The sequence below is a fragment of the Pseudophryne corroboree genome, chromosome 5, assembly GCF_028390025.1.
Source record: "Pseudophryne corroboree isolate aPseCor3 chromosome 5, aPseCor3.hap2, whole genome shotgun sequence".
Lineage (NCBI taxonomy): Eukaryota > Metazoa > Chordata > Amphibia > Anura > Myobatrachidae > Pseudophryne > Pseudophryne corroboree.
This window is the reverse complement of record NC_086448.1, coordinates 19,119,990-19,137,828: the sequence shown is the minus strand read 5'-3', so window position 1 is coordinate 19,137,828 and position 17,839 is coordinate 19,119,990. Positions and strand designations below refer to the sequence as shown.

At 43.3% G+C, this 17,839-nt stretch overlaps 1 protein-coding gene across 3 annotated transcripts in view; it reads left to right on the top strand.

Annotated features, from left to right (window-relative positions):
* Nucleotides 1-17,839, top strand: part of ARHGAP39 (Rho GTPase activating protein 39) — a 549,832-nt gene that overhangs the window by 416,778 nt on the left and 115,215 nt on the right. For 2 of the 3 annotated variants that reach the window (XM_063921121.1, XM_063921119.1), the window contains one exon: nucleotides 8,883-9,126. The exons of the other annotated variant lie outside the window; for it this stretch is intronic. In XM_063921121.1, the coding sequence (XP_063777191.1) occupies nucleotides 8,883-8,893 (11 nt within the window). In that variant the 3' untranslated portion in view covers nucleotides 8,894-9,126. Of the gene's footprint in view, nucleotides 1-8,882; nucleotides 9,127-17,839 lie in introns of those variants that run through there. 3 annotated transcript variants of the gene reach the window in all.

Genomic DNA, 17,839 nt, shown 5'->3' with positions numbered 1-17,839 from the left:
CACATTGGATTATACCATACACACCAGCACAGAGGAAACAGCAACACACACATTGGATTATACCATACACACCAGCACAGAGGAAACAGCAACACGTACATTGGATTATAAACTACACACCAGCACAGAGGAAACAGCAACACAAACATTGGATTATACACTACACACTAGCACAGAGGAAACAGCAACACACACATTGGATTATACAGTACACACCAGCACAGAGGAAACAGCAACACACACATTGGATTATACACTACACACCAGCACAGAGGAAACAGCAACACACACATTGGATTATACAGTACACACCAGCACAGAGGAAACAGCAACACAAACACTGGATTATACAGTACACACCAGCACAGAGGAGACAGCAACACACACATTGTTTTATACAGTACACACCAGCACAGAGGAAACAGCAACACACACATTGGATTATACACTACACACCAGCACAGAGGAGACAGCAACACACACATTGGATTATACACTACACACCAGCACAGAGGTAACAGCAACACACACATTGGATTATACAGTACATACCAGCACAGAGGAAACAGCAACACACACATTGGATTATACACTACACACCAGCACAGAGGAAACAGCAACACAAACATTGGATTATACACTACACACCAGCACAGAGGAAACAGCAACACAAACATTGGATTATACACTACACACTAGCACAGAGGAAACAGCAACACACACATTGGATTATACACTACACACCAGCACAGAGGAAACAGCAACACACACATTGGATTATACACTACACACCAGCACAGAGGAAACAGCAACACACACATTGGATTATACACTACACACCAGCACAGAGGAAACAGCAACACACACATTGGATTATACAGTACACACCAGCACAGAGGAGACAGCAACACACACATTGTTTTATACAGTACACACCAGCACAGAGGAAACAGCAACACACACATTGGATTATACACTACACACCAGCACAGAGGAGACAGCAACACACACATTGGATTATACACTACACACCAGCACAGAGGAAACAGCAACACACACATTGGATTATACAGTACATACCAGCACAGAGGAAGCAGCAACACAAACATTGGATTATACAGTACACACCAGCACAGAGGTAACAGCAACACACACATTGGATTATACAGTACACACCAGCACAGAGGAAACCGCAACACACACATTTGATTATACACTACACACCAGCACAGAGGTGACAATGCTAAATTCCTTTGTCGTATAAACAACCCTTTATGAAGTCTAAGAACACTGTACGCTGTTTACTTAAGAAGTACCGTACGGGTACGCTGGTTGCGTAACGATCGCTCAGCCGTAGGCGAGACGCTCAAGCGTCACGTTCGCTCACGGCCCAGCGATCACAGGACAGCACGTTAAATGGCTTTTGACTAACGTAATGATTCGCTATGGCGTAGCAGACGCTCGAGACCACGAGGAGATCACCAGCGGCGCAGACGCTCACAACGCTATACCTTTATATCTATATCTTTGACAATGAAATACACAGAATACCTTAATGTGAATACAGGGTGTAAGTGCAACCTTGTGTAACCTGACTAACTACAAAGCTGCTTGAGCGTCACCGACGCTCAAGTGAACACTTAAAACTATAGAAAATACACAGATACTGGTTTAGGGTCCAAAGCCTATTAACTGTATTATATCTAATATACTTGTAAAAGAGAATCACAGTACAAATGATACACTACAATATAACAGAGACTACCTAACCAGATAACTACACAAGAAATACAATACAATACAATTACTATTTATGGGAAAATGGAAGAGAAGAAGAGAGAGATAGAGAGAAATGGCTCATGATAACATTAAATAAGAGACAACATGGTTGCAGAGAAGCTTACACATGTGAGGAACAATCGCTGCGCAGTTAGTCAATGCTGATGAAATACTTGGGCTTACTCATACTGGCTGTCCCTATATCATGGGACAGAAGCTAGACTCCATTTTGGGAAACCTCCACTTGATTCCAAAGACCACACCACATGGCTGAAAGGGGGAGGGGAAGACATCCAGCAGCAGCCATTTTAGATTTGCAGGTCCAAACACATGGCACTCTCAACTACACCACAATCACATAGCAGGAGACACAAGACTCCATGTTATTCCAAAATGTCCAAGCCTCAAAACAATGCATATGTTCTGATTTTACAATTCCAAACCATCTAAATCACCTTTCACAATGTAATCCAACTTCCTAGAACCATCTCATAATTTCACATCCCAAACAACTTCAGTATCTCAATAACCAGAGCATATTCATCACAAGACCAGATCACAATGTAATTAACACAAACGTAACTGCATGGTGGTATTTATGATTAACAGGATATATAGTATAACTAACCAGCACAATCTATTTTAAATCTCCATAGGCAAACAAATACCACAAATACTATGCTACAGATGGTATACTGTTCCAATTCATCACAGACTTCGCAGAGTATCCACAAACACCCAACAATCACACAACCAAGTTACAATATCCTATTTAAACCAGAAAGCAATCTGTCTGTTTCCTTATCTAGCCATGTGAAGTTCAATACTTAGCCTTTAGTTTGGAGGATGTCCTGGGGATTTAGCCGCCATGCTGCTGGGTGCCAGGTAGCTGTGTGTGTGTGTCTGTGAGTGTAGCTACATTACATCTGTTCTCTGAGACCACACCTGACCACTACCTTCCTGTTTGACCAGTACCTGGGGGAGGGGTCTTTCTTTCTCCTTTGTATATGCTAATCAGGTTCAGCCCTGAAAACTTAGTAAAAGGTTGTCTTGAGCATCCATTGTTCTAACAATATGATCTTAGCTTTTATACATATAATCATATCTATCCGCTGCAATGTCCCACAACAACACAACAGGCCTCAAACTAACCCACACCTCATTCTGCTTGCTTCAATACCAAACATGATGTGTTTATCTGGTTCGGTTCGAATGATACACATCCATGACATTAATTCATTAGCCAATTCTAAATCTCCATGATGTCTGGTGCTGTTCATTATTATAACCATGTACTGTATGAAACAAGCGCCGAATCCATCTCAGTGCCATGTCCGAGCAAATGCGTGTTTCCATATATTGCTGCGCATATTTGCAAGTATAGCGACTTATATGTGTGCAGTTTATATGGTCTCTCTATGTAATATTTTTGACTTTGACAGTCCACCCTTTGGCAGTCACCAATAACTGCCACTTCCTAAAACATTTCAAAAAGAGAAAAATATATGTCAGGGGTTAATACATTTCCATGGTTGGGTAAGGGAGGAGAGAGGAGAAGGTGTGAAGAGGGTATGACCTAGTGAGATAGCAGAAGCATGTGTGTATGAATCCATGTTTGGGGGGGTCATGTATCATTGTGCCGTACGTGTTGTTCATCAAGCTTCGAGGTATTGCGAAGTATACATTTGAATTCCTTCTTATCCCGTACTAAGGGTCTGTGGATGGGCTGTCAAACTTTACCGAGCTCATTTCGGCTGTGGTTGTAACAAAATGGGGGAGCACATTTTAGTTGATGATACATGAATGGGGGAGGTATGTGGTTGCTGATATCTGTGCCTGTATTCCCTATCGACTATGTGTGTCATTACCTGAGGGTTGTAGAGATGAAGATAAAGAACACTTATGGAAAATGCAATGATATTCTATGTCAGGGAAATGTACATCTGTTGTTGAAGTTTTGTTCGGTATCTGTTGAGAGTCGTCTTCTTTGCGCTGTATTGCTCTTTGGGCATGAGCAAATAGCTTTGTCAGTGCCATCAGATTTACAAAAATGTTGGGTTAGCGTGAGTTTAAAAATACTAGGGAAACTGGGGATCCATGGCAAAGTTCATCAAGTGTCCATATCATAGGTTGTCAAAACTTCATCTTTGGTGCTTGTCTGTTGTCTGTATAGCGTCTCGTCAACTTCCTCGTCCAAGGGGTCTTTGTATCTTGGAGAAAAGCAGAAAAACAGGTGAAAGAAACGGACCGTATAATCGCATTTTCATCACATCATGGTTTCTATCATTGGGTCATATACCAAATCCAGGTTAATTACAGTTTCCTCGCTCCTCAAACTCATCACTTTTGTACTTTGTTTGCACCTCATTAAAGCCTGCCCGCATCTAAATATCAATCCAATCGATATAACGACACCCAAGATACATAGTAGAAACTTTCCAACATCCATTATGACTCCTTGAGCCCAGTCTCCCAAACCGGAGAACCAATTTCGCGGGTTCAACCATGACACCCAACCAGTCAGCTCATTATCTACAGCAGCAAGGGTGAGATTGTGTTTTCGACGAAATTCCCACTTCAATTGGAGAATATCGTCCATCTTTTGGTCTATGACCTCTACCGGATCCTCGGTGCTATTTGTGATATACGTGCAACACTTTATGCCGTACTGTGTTGCCAATGTAACACAATATCCGCCTGTTACTGCTGTAAGATAATTAAGAACCATCCTATGCTGAACTAGTTCTGTTTTGTAAGCTTGAAGTTCTCTTCCAGTGTATCTAAACGTGTCATCATACATTTCAGTGATATTATCTAACAAATTGGCGAGTGCGGAAATGTATCTATAATTCATCACTCCTCGAGCGGTACGAGTGAAATCTAACGCTACCAGAACCTGAATCCCGGTGGATTCATGGATAAGATCAGAGGCCGGATGCTCTAACCTTTCTGACAGTTGTCTTTTAACTCGGTGCTCGTAATGAGTGTGAGTATAAGGAGCTTGGGCACCACGGTGTATGTCCTTCATTTTGTCATGTGTAACATTCATCACTTCAGGCAATACTTTTCCAATATAACACAATCCTTCAGAGTTTGGGGCAAGCCACTTGTACGCCTTTCTCCCGCATATGAAATATGCATCATCGGGGAGAACATATGGGACAGAGAAGGACATTACCATATTACACACCTTCCAGGTGAATTCTCCTGACCCTAATTCTTCCATCTGTTTAAGGCACGTATCAGTTTGTACGATATGTGCACAGTATCCTGGTGATACCTCTCCAACTCTAGTAATCCTATTTCCTAAGGTATATCGATACCGGAAAGATTTTCCTCTACTGGCTATGTGGCGTACAAGCTCTGTATCTGTAGGCATTCTATCTGCTCTGTGTGAAAAGGTCATGGTAAGGTTGCTCCATGTCACTTCCCAATTTCCCGGCTTACGGGGATTGGAGATGTTGAAACATAAGAGGGACCTATCCACATGGTATTGGTGGAGCTTCAAACTAGGAGGGCTGGAGATGTTAAACCTCCGGTCCACCGGTCTCCCACCACTTAGCTCAAGTACCTCCCCTAACGTTAAAGGAAATGGTACTAGCCCTGATTTGCTATGACCCTGAGGTACTTGAGAGCATACCCAACAATCTGTTTGGTTTAACACGTTACCCACTAAGGAGTGATAGTCACTCAATGGATGCCGGTCCATATGGATATTAAAACTGGATTGGCATTTCTTTATGCATCCATCTTCAACCAAATTGTCACAAAGCCTACAGATACAGTTTTCTTTTTGAACTAACAATCCTTCACAATTGTTTACAAATAACATGGTTGTTAGATCGTGCCCGGTACTCGCCTTTGCTTGGTGATTGGGTTGCTATTGGAAATTTACACCTCCGTCTCAGTCATCAGGACCTTTCTGGATCCTTTCTCGACCTCGCTGGTACTCTCACCGAAACAGACTGCTCTGGTCAACATCATGGTCAACAGGAAAATCCATATCACAGTCTCTTGGGGCAAGTCCATCTTACAGGAGGAGAAAAGAAGAAATTTGTAAAGGGGGTATAAGAAATCAGTTTGAGGGGGAGAGAACTTGTTACGATAATAAGTTCTCTCGTCTTGTTGTTCTTCTTGTTCTGCTGTCCTCTAGAAGGTGCTGTCTCTCAGTCTTCCAAACGAACATTCTGGTGATGCAATATTCCTTCCCAACCGACGATCTTTCTGTAAGGAGCAAAAATCTGGCATTACCATTGGTCCAACTGAGGGGTGACATAGCATCTTTAAACCATGGAAACATGAGTGGGAAGAGAGAGACAACAAAAAAAACAAAAGAGATAGAGAACAATTCATGTGCATATATACATTACATAACTCGACACTAACCATCAATAAGAAAAGAGAAACAAAGCATTTTTAAACATTGTCAACATTAAGAAAACATTGTTAGCATTAGAAAAACATTGTCAGATTATCAGGCTGTCATAGCTACGTGTCTAATGGTCTCCTTGAGCAGTCCCTCCCCACCAGCACCTGCATTACTCCACTGTCTGTATCTGGCCAGAAATACATTGTGGCGGAGGTCATGCTGGGGTTTGGTAGACTTCTGCAAGGACCAAGTGGATATGCAATGTTTGAATTCTTACCAATAATCGTCAGAGATGGGGATAGCGAGAGAGAGAGAGAGAGAAAAAAAACATTTCACAGATACATTTACAACGTTTCACCTGGTCATTCCGGTGTCTTCAGTGAATGACCTCCCACTTTATTAACCGTTACCTCAGGCTTACCATCAGTCCTAAGGATCACCTTTCCTGACTATATATTATGGGTGTGGCCCAAAATTCTTCCTATATGATCCCTGATTATAATTTGGTGTGTCATAACTTTTGCTCATTTTCATGTCTAGGGGGTCTGATTTTATGTGGGCTGTTGCAGTTACTGGCATAATGCCCTTCTCTTTTGCACAGATCACAAATCCTTAAGTTCCTCCATGTGCCAATGGCCTGGGGTTTTGGTTGATTTGATGCCTCCTCAAACGCTTGGATGCTCATCACCATCAACCGCTTTCCCTGTACCTACCTGATTCCTTGGATACCATGATTATGTCGTTGTCTAGGGAGTTGATATACCTTCTGTGAATCTTTGATCATACAGTTAGATCTTTCCTAGGATCTGGGTAATCAGACATGATTGATCTCAATTCTGTCCGGGACCAGGGATGGCGCATTGCACTGTCCTTGACGGGAATGGTTCCCTGATCATCAGTCTTCCCATTGGGGACTGTGATCACCCTGACAGGACTAAACTCAATCACATCACCTTGTTTTGGTCTTACAATATGGGGTACATTTGTTTGTGCGTGATATAAAACATTGTACGTACCTGTGGACACGACCTCACCTGACCCTCCGTTAGGGGGTTTGATTATTGCCTTTACCAATTTGGTCGCGTCCACCTGGATGTCTTGTAGGATGGCTTCTGGAAGAGGTGCCGACATCGTTCTGGGCTCACTTTCTTGTTGGTAATCCTGAGGGAAGTTTAACATGGGGTGCGACTTGCACAGGTTAACATTTGTAATTTTTACACTTTCATTTTCATAAACATTATTACATTTAACACTTTCATTCTTAATACAGTTACCAAGTGCATTTTTATCGTACAACATTGTGCCATTTCTCTGCAACCATAATCCTCCTCAATGCCATGTCTCTCCTCTCAAGATGAAAGTTAGATATGTAAGTTACATTTCTTTGCATTTCACTTTCCTGTTGCCATAACTGCAAACAATCATCATGTTTAACTCGTTGTTTCCAGGATTTTATGAGACTGATCCTTTGCCTTAAATTATGCAACACCTCTAAGTCAAAACTACCTATCCCGGGAAATGGTGCCTTATCCCCCGCAGTCATTCGTGTCCATTCATCACAAAAGGTCTCAGTGTGGGGACCATATTTCCCCCACATTACTAACCGAGCAGACCCTCGGGGTCTGCAAGCCTCTGGAGTCTGAATCCTGACCTCCGACCGTCTCTGTGTTGTGCACTTGGCTGCCATTGTGGACCTTTTTAACACAGAAAAACTTCCTAAAATGCACCAAACACAGAACTTCGTTGGAAATCCTTAAAGCTCTTCCACTGAACTTCTTCTGCTCCGGGTATCCCCGTTCCGCCTTCTAGCAGACACGTGTAGCCGTTGCAGGCCCTATCTCTAGAGATTTTCCTGAGAAAATTCCCTTCCTTTTTCTTTTACACAAATCACGCTTGCATGTGCTCCCTACAACACGTATGAGGGCAAGATTTACGCATGGATATACGACCTCATATCACGTTGCGTTATTGGTCACACATACAACCGTGCGGTCCAATCGTACCACTTATAGACACTTGTTGCCCATAAATGCTAGGATCATTGGAGTCTCCCTACTGTGCTCCAAAACAGCCAGAGCGTAATACAACGAAAACTTTATCACACTCTGTTGCACGTTTTCACTCAGATCGTGCTCATCACGTTCCACATAGATCACACAGATCACAAAGTCCACAAAGCGGAATTCAATACCGTTTTATCACATAGATCACAAAGTCCACAAAGCGGGATTCAATACACTCATACCGTTTTCAACCCACTATCATTCTTATAGTTTTCTGATCAGAAAAATCATTTCCCGTAGTCTGATAGCTCTCCCCAGAGGCGTTACAGTAAGTAAGGTATTTAAACTAAATTTTGGAAACTGAACAAATGTGTGCTATTGTCTTGTGGCTTCTGTATCGCCTTACTATAAGCGATATTTCACTATATAAACGCTTACCAAACACCACACAGTATCTTCTATGCTGTGTGCTTGTTTTTTTTTTTTTTTTTTTATAGCAGCAAATTTTCTCAGCACGTTATCAATGCAAATGGCAAACAGGAAGGTGAGATGTGAAACTTACACAGATGAAAATGCAATTCTAAATTTAATCTAATAACATACATTGATGTAAGCACACGCATATAGATATTACATATAAGTACCAATCACTATTACTTATGATTGACTATGATATAGATTAAATAAATGCATAAAAAAAAACTCATTAAATGATGATTTCTTTTTGACAGTGGATGGCTGATTGTTTCCTGAGTCAACTGAAAACCAGCCGCTCAGAAAAAAAAAAAATGTGACCTTCCCAAAATGGCCGCTGCTCCTCCCCCTTCCACCTCCATGAGGGTCACACAAAATGGTGGACAGACCATGCGGCCTCTTGTCACAAAGAAAGTCATCATTCAAAACTCCTAAAGTTATTCTAGGCCTGAGTGTGTAGTTGGCACCAAATTGAAATAAAAACCAGATTTTCAAAGACAATAGCGTACTGTTCTTACCTCCGGTCCCGGATTCCCTCAGCACCCTTTACTAAGCGAAACAGACGCTTATCCAATCAGCACTGCAAGGAATATGATCCCGCCCTTTGCTGATGGATGTCTGCTGATATTACCTAGCAGAGATATGTGAAGGACTGGACGGCCCCCAATTGACAATGCTAAATTCCTTTGTCGTATAAACAACCCTTTATGAAGTCTAAGAACACTGTACGCTGTTTACTTAAGAAGTACCGTACGGGTACGCTGGTTGCGTAACGATCGCTCAGCCGTAGGCGAGACGCTCAAGCGTCACGTTCGCTCACGGCCCAGCGATCACAGGACAGCACGTTAAATGGCTTTTGACTAACGTAATGATTCGCTATGGCGTAGCAGACGCTCGAGACCACGAGGAGATCACCAGCGGCGCAGACGCTCACAACGCTATACCTTTATATCTATATCTTTGACAATGAAATACACAGAATACCTTAATGTGAATACAGGGTGTAAGTGCAACCTTGTGTAACCTGACTAACTACAAAGCTGCTTGAGCGTCACCGACGCTCAAGTGAACACTTAAAACTATAGAAAATACACAGATACTGGTTTAGGGTCCAAAGCCTATTAACTGTATTATATCTAATATACTTGTAAAAGAGAATCACAGTACAAATGATACACTACAATATAACAGAGACTACCTAACCAGATAACTACACAAGAAATACAATACAATACAATTACTATTTATGGGAAAATGGAAGGGGAAGAGAAGAAGAGAGAGATAGAGAGAAATGGCTCATGATAACATTAAATAAGAGACAACATGGTTGCAGAGAAGCTTACACATGTGAGGAACAATCGCTGCGCAGTTAGTCAATGCTGATGAAATACTTGGGCTTACTCATACTGGCTGTCCCTATATCATGGGACAGAAGCTAGACTCCATTTTGGGAAACCTCCACTTGATTCCAAAGACCACACCACATGGCTGAAAGGGGGAGGGGAAGACATCCAGCAGCAGCCATTTTAGATTTGCAGGTCCAAACACATGGCACTCTCAACTACACCACAATCACATAGCAGGAGACACAAGACTCCATGTTATTCCAAAATGTCCAAGCCTCAAAACAATGCATATGTTCTGATTTTACAATTCCAAACCATCTAAATCACCTTTCACAATGTAATCCAACTTCCTAGAACCATCTCATAATTTCACATCCCAAACAACTTCAGTATCTCAATAACCAGAGCATATTCATCACAAGACCAGATCACAATGTAATTAACACAAACGTAACTGCATGGTGGTATTTATGATTAACAGGATATATAGTATAACTAACCAGCACAATCTATTTTAAATCTCCATAGGCAAACAAATACCACAAATACTATGCTACAGATGGTATACTGTTCCAATTCATCACAGACTTCGCAGAGTATCCACAAACACCCAACAATCACACAACCAAGTTACAATATCCTATTTAAACCAGAAAGCAATCTGTCTGTTTCCTTATCTAGCCACGTGAAGTTCAATACTTAGCCTTTAGTTTGGAGGATGTCCTGGGGATTTAGCCGCCATGCTGCTGGGTGCCAGGTAGCTGTGTGTGTGTGTCTGTGAGTGTAGCTACATTACATCTGTTCTCTGAGACCACACCTGACCACTACCTTCCTGTTTGACCAGTACCTGGGGGAGGGGTCTTTCTTTCTCCTTTGTATATGCTAATCAGGTTCAGCCCTGAAAACTTAGTAAAAGGTTGTCTTGAGCATCCATTGTTCTAACAATATGATCTTAGCTTTTATACATATAATCATATCTATCCGCTGCAATGTCCCACAACAACACAACAGGCCTCAAACTAACCCACACCTCATTCTGCTTGCTTCAATACCAAACATGATGTGTTTATCTGGTTCGGTTCGAATGATACACATCCATGACATTAATTCATTAGCCAATTCTAAATCTCCATGATGTCTGGTGCTGTTCATTATTATAACCATGTACTGTATGAAACAAGCGCCGAATCCATCTCAGTGCCATGTCCGAGCAAATGCGTGTTTCCATATATTGCTGCGCATATTTGCAAGTATAGCGACTTATATGTGTGCAGTTTATATGGTCTCTCTATGTAATATTTTTGACTTTGACAGAGGAAACAGCAACACACACATTGGATTATACAGTACACACCAGCACAGAGGTAACAGCAACACACACATTGGATTATACAGTACACACCAGCACAGAGGAAACCGCAACACACACATTGGATTATACAGTACACACCAGCACAGAGGAAACAGCAACACACACATTGGATTATACAGTACACACAGAGCACAGAGGAGACAGCAACACAAACATTGGATTATACAGTACACACCAGCACAGAGGAAACAGTAACACACACATTGGATTATACAGTACACACCAGCACAGAGGAAACAGCAACACAAACATTGGATTATACACTACACACCAGCACAGAGGAAACAGCAACACACACATTGGATTATACAGTACACACCAGCACAGAGGAGACAGCAACACAAACACTGGATTATACAGTACACACCAGCACAGAGGAGACAGCAACACACACATTGTTTTATACAGTACACACCAGCACAGAGGAAACAGCAACACACACATTGGATTATACACTACACACCAGCACAGAGGAGACAGCAACACACACATTGGATTATACACTACACACCAGCACAGAGGAGACAGCAACACACACATTGCATTATACACTACACACCAGCACAGAGGAAACAGCAACACACACATTGGATTATACAGTACACACCAGCACAGAGGTAACAGCAACACACACATTGGATTATACAGTACACACCAGCACAGAGGAAACCGCAACACACACATTTGATTATACACTACACACCAGCACAGAGGAAACAGCAACACACACATTGGATTATACACTACACACCAGCACAGAGGAGACAGCAACACACACATTGGATTATACAGTACACACTAGCACAGAGGAAACGGCAACACGTACATTGGATTATACAGTACATACCAGCACAGGGGAAACAGCAACACAAACATTGGATTATACACTACACACCAGCACAGAGGAAACAGCAACACACACATTGGATCATACACTACACACCAGCACAGAGGAAACAGCACCACAAACATTGGATTATACACTACACACCAGCACAGAGGAAACAGTAACACACACATTGGATCATACACTACACACCAGCACAGAGGAAACAGCACCACAAACATTGGATTATACACTACACACCAGCACAGAGGAAACAGCAACACGTTCATTGGATTATACACTACACACCAGCACAGAGGAAACAACAGCACACACATTGGATTATACCATACACACCAGCACAGAGGAAACAGCAACACACACATTGGATTATACACTACACACCAGCACAGAGGAAACAGCAACACAAACATTGGATTATACAGTACACACAGAGCACAGAGGAGACAGCAACACAAACATTGGATTATACACTACACACCAGCACAGAGGAAACAGCAACACACACATTGGATTATACACTACACACCAGCACAGAGGAAACAGTAACACACACATTGGATTATACAGTACACACCATCACAGAGGAAACAGCAACACAAACATTGGATTATACACTACACACCAGCACAGAGGAAACAGCAACACACACATTGGATTATACAGTACACACCAGCACAGAGGAAACAGCAACACAAACATTGGATTATACACTACACACCAGCACAGAGGAAACATCAACACACACATTGGATTATACAGTACACACCAGCACAGAGGAAACAGCAACACACACATTGGATTATACAGTGCACACCAGCACAGAGGAAACAGCAACACAAACATTGGATTATACAATACACACCAGCACAGAGGAAACAGCAACACACACATTTGATTATACAGTACACACCAGCACAGAGGAAACAGCAACACAAACATTGGATTATACACTACACACCAGCACAGAGGAAACAGCAACACGTACATTGGATTATACCATACACACCAGCACAGGAAACAGCAACACACACATTGGATTATACCATACACACCAGCACAGAGGAAACAGCAACACGTACATTGGATTATACACTACACACCAGCACAGAGGAAACAGCAACACACACATTGGATTATACCATACACACCAGCACAGAGGAAACAGCAACACGTACATTGGATTATACACTACACACCAGCACAGAGGAAACAGCAACACAAACATTGGATTATACACTACACACTTGCACAGAGGAAACAGCAACACACACATTGGATTATACAGTACACACCAGCACAGAGGAGACAGCAACACACACACTGGATTATACAGTACACACCAGCACAGAGGAAACCGCAACACACACATTGGATTATACACTACACACCAGCACAGAGGAAACAGCAACACACACATTGGATTATACAATACACACCGGCACAGAGGAAACAGCAACACAAACATTGGATTATACACTACACACCAGCACAGAGGAAACAGCAACACACACATTGGATTATACAGTACACACCAGCACAGAGGAAACAGCAACACGTACATTGGATTATACAGTACACACCAGCACAGAGGAAACAGCAACACGTACATTGGATTATACAGTACACACCAGCACAGAGGAAACAGCAACACACACATTGGATTATACAGTACACACAGAGCACAGAGGAGACAGCAACACAAACATTGGATTATACAGTACACACCAGCACAGAGGAAACAGTAACACACACATTGGATTATACAGTACACACCATCACAGAGGAAACAGCAACACAAACATTGGATTATACACTACACACCAGCACAGAGGAAACAGCAACACACACATTGGATTATACAGTACACACCAGCACAGAGGAAACAGCAACACAAACATTGGATTATACACTACACACCAGCACAGAGGAAACAGCAACACACACATTGGATTATACAGTACACACCAGCACAGAGGAAACAGCAACACAAACATTGGATTATACACTACACACCAGCACAGAGGAATCAGCAACACACACATTGGATTATACAGTGCACACCAGCACAGAGGAAACAGCAACACGTACATTGGATTATACCATACACACCAGCACAGGAAACAGCAACACAAACATTGGATTATACACTACACACTAGCACAGAGGAAACAGCAACACAAACATTGGATTATACACTACACACTAGCACAGAGGAAACAGCAACACACACATTGGATTATACACTACACACCAGCACAGAGGAAACAGCAACACACACATTGGATTATACAGTACACACCAGCACAGAGGAGACAGCAACACAAACATTTGATTATACAGTACACACCAGCACAGAGGAGACAGCAACACACACATTGTTTTATACAGTACACACCAGCACAGAGGAAACAGCAACACACACATTGGATTATACACTACACACCAGCACAGAGGAGACAGCAACACACACATTGGATTATACACTACACACCAGCACAGAGGAAACAGCAACACACACATTGGATTATACAGTACATACCAGCACAGAGGAAACAGCAACACACACATTGGATTATACACTACACACCAGCACAGAGGAAACAGCAACACAAACATTGGATTATACACTACACACCAGCACAGAGGAAACAGCAACACACACATTGGATTATACACTACACACCAGCACAGAGGAAACAGCAACACACACATTGGATTATACACTACACACCAGCACAGAGGAAACAGCAACACACACATTGGATTATACACTACACACCAGCACAGAGGAAACAGCAACACACACATTGGATTATACAGTACACACCAGCACAGAGGTAACAGGAACACACACATTGGATTATACAGTACACACCAGCACAGAGGAAACCGCAACACACACATTTGGTTATACACTACACACCAGCACAGAGGAAACAGCAACACACACATTGGATTATACAGTACACACCAGCACAGAGGAGACAGCAACACAAACACTGGATTATACAGTACATACCAGCACAGAGGTAACAGGAACACACACATTGGATTATACAGTACACACCAGCACAGAGGAAACCGCAACACACACATTTGATTATACACTACACACCAGCACAGAGGAAACAGCAACACACACATTGGATTATACACTACACACCAGCACAGAGGAGACAGCAACACAAACACTGGATTATACAGTACATACCAGCACAGAGGAAACAGCAACACACACATTGGATTATACACTACACACCAGCACAGAGGAAACAGCAACACACACATTGGATTATACACTACACACCAGCACAGAGGAAACAGCAACACAAACATTGGATTATACACTACACACCAGCACAGAGGAAACAGCAACACACACATTGGATTATACACTACACACCAGCACAGAGGAAACAGCAACACAAACATTGGATTATACACTACACACCAGCACAGAGGAAACAGCAACACACACATTGGATTATACACTACACACCAGCACAGAGGAAACAGCAACACACACATTGGATTATACACTACACACCAGCACAGAGGAAACAGCAACACACACATTGGATTATACAGTACACACCAGCACAGAGGAGACAGCAACACAAACACTGGATTATATATGGCTGTGTAGCATTTTAGCTGTGAAGTATATTAGTGTTAAGTATGGCGATATGACCTTGGAGATAATCGGAGATGAACAGGAGAAGAACAGAAGGACAGCAGACTATCTTCCACACCTGCAATCAACAGCCTACAGAGAGTAACCTAATCCAGTACCACCGACGCCTGCAATCCACACAGCCTGGACACTGACCTCCCTGTCTGCTTAAGTAACAGCCATACTGCTCTCACACATTGCTTTCTGCTCCTCATTTATACTCTCTTCAACCACTGTGTAACATTCTCAGTGTTTCCATTCCCTCCATTATTTACAAAAAAAAAACTGGTCTCCACTGTCTTTGCTTTGACTACATCCCCCTTCTTATTGTTATTTCTTTATTGCAGCCACTCCATTCAATACTATTCCTCAGAACAACACTACTGAGCAGGAATTATGGCTCCTCGATCCTGTCCCATACCAATCCTCACTGCTAGATCACCCGCCACCCAAATTTCCAGACTACCCACACGCATTCAGAACCCAGCCAACCTGATCCCCATTTCCCCCGTCCCCTCCCTTCCCTTCTCCTGTGCACTCTGGAATGCTAGATCAATCTGCAACAAGTTGCCAACTATCCACGACCTCTTCATCTCCCACTCTTTTAACCTTCTCGCCATCACTGAAACCTGGCTCTCCTCCTCTGACACCACCTCCCCTGCTGCCCTCTCCTACGGAGGCCTCTCCTTCACCCACACGGTCAGACCTGATGGCCGCCAGGGTGGAGGCGTGGGCATTCTTCTCTCTCCTAACTGCACCTTTCGTGTCATCCCACCTGAGCCCTCCCTCACCTTCTCCACCTTTGAGGTCCACACTATCCGCCTCTTCTACCCCATTCACCTCCATGTGGCAGTGATCTACCGCCCCCTGGCCGCTGTACACCTTTCCTTGACAACTTTGCTGCCTGGCTTCCCCACTTTCTCTCCTCCGACCTCCCCTCTATCATCCTCGGTGACTTTAACATCCCTATCGACATCACTAACGCAGCTTCCTCTAACCTTCTTGCTCTTTCCACCTCCTTTGGACTTTCTCAATGGTCCTCCACCCCTACTCACAATCTCGGCCACTCCCTCGACTTTGTCTTCACCCACCGATGTGATCTCTCTAATTTCTCTAACTCTTCCTTCCCTCTCTCTGACCACCATCTGCTTTCTTTCACCCTCTCATCTTCCCCTCTCTGCTCCACACCCAGACCCACCATCACCAGACGTAATCTCGGGTCCCTCAACCCCACTATCATGTCCTCCCTCGAGACCTTCCTCTCTCCTCTTTCCACTATGACTTGTCCCAACCAGGCAGCCTCCTTCTATAACTCTTCCCTTACTGCTGCTCTTGACTCTGTGGCCCCCCTCTCATCTGTCCCCCTCCGCCGCTCCAAACCCCAACCCTGGCACACCAAACTCACACGATTCCTACAAAAATGTTCACGGTCTGCAGAACGCTCCTGGAGGAGATCCCACTCTCTGGCGGACTTTCTCCATTTCAAGTTTATCCTCTCTTCCTATAGCTCTGCTCTTTCTCTAGTCAAGCAATCCTTTTTCCAAACACTCATCTCTTCTCAGTCCTCCAGTCCACGCCGACTCTTTGAAACTTTCAACACTCTCCTTCGCCCCCCTCCTCCTCCCCTCCCCTCACTCCCACTGACTTTGCCTCCTTCTTCATCTCCAAAATTGAGGATATTCAAAATTACATCTCCTCCCGTCACCCCTCTGCTGCCCCCCTGCTCCCACCATCCCTCCCGTCCATCTATCCCACTCTGTCCTGCTTCCGTCCCACCTCAGACAAGGAAGTCCACTCCCTCATCTTATCCTCTCCCCCCACAACCTGCCACTTGGACCCCCTCCCCTCCCGTCTTCTCCGCTCCCTCCCCCCCTCTGCATGCTCCCACCTTGCTCACCTCTTTAACCTATCGCTCTCTACTGGCATCTTTCCCTCACCATTCAAACATGCTCTGGTGTCCCCTATTCTCAAAA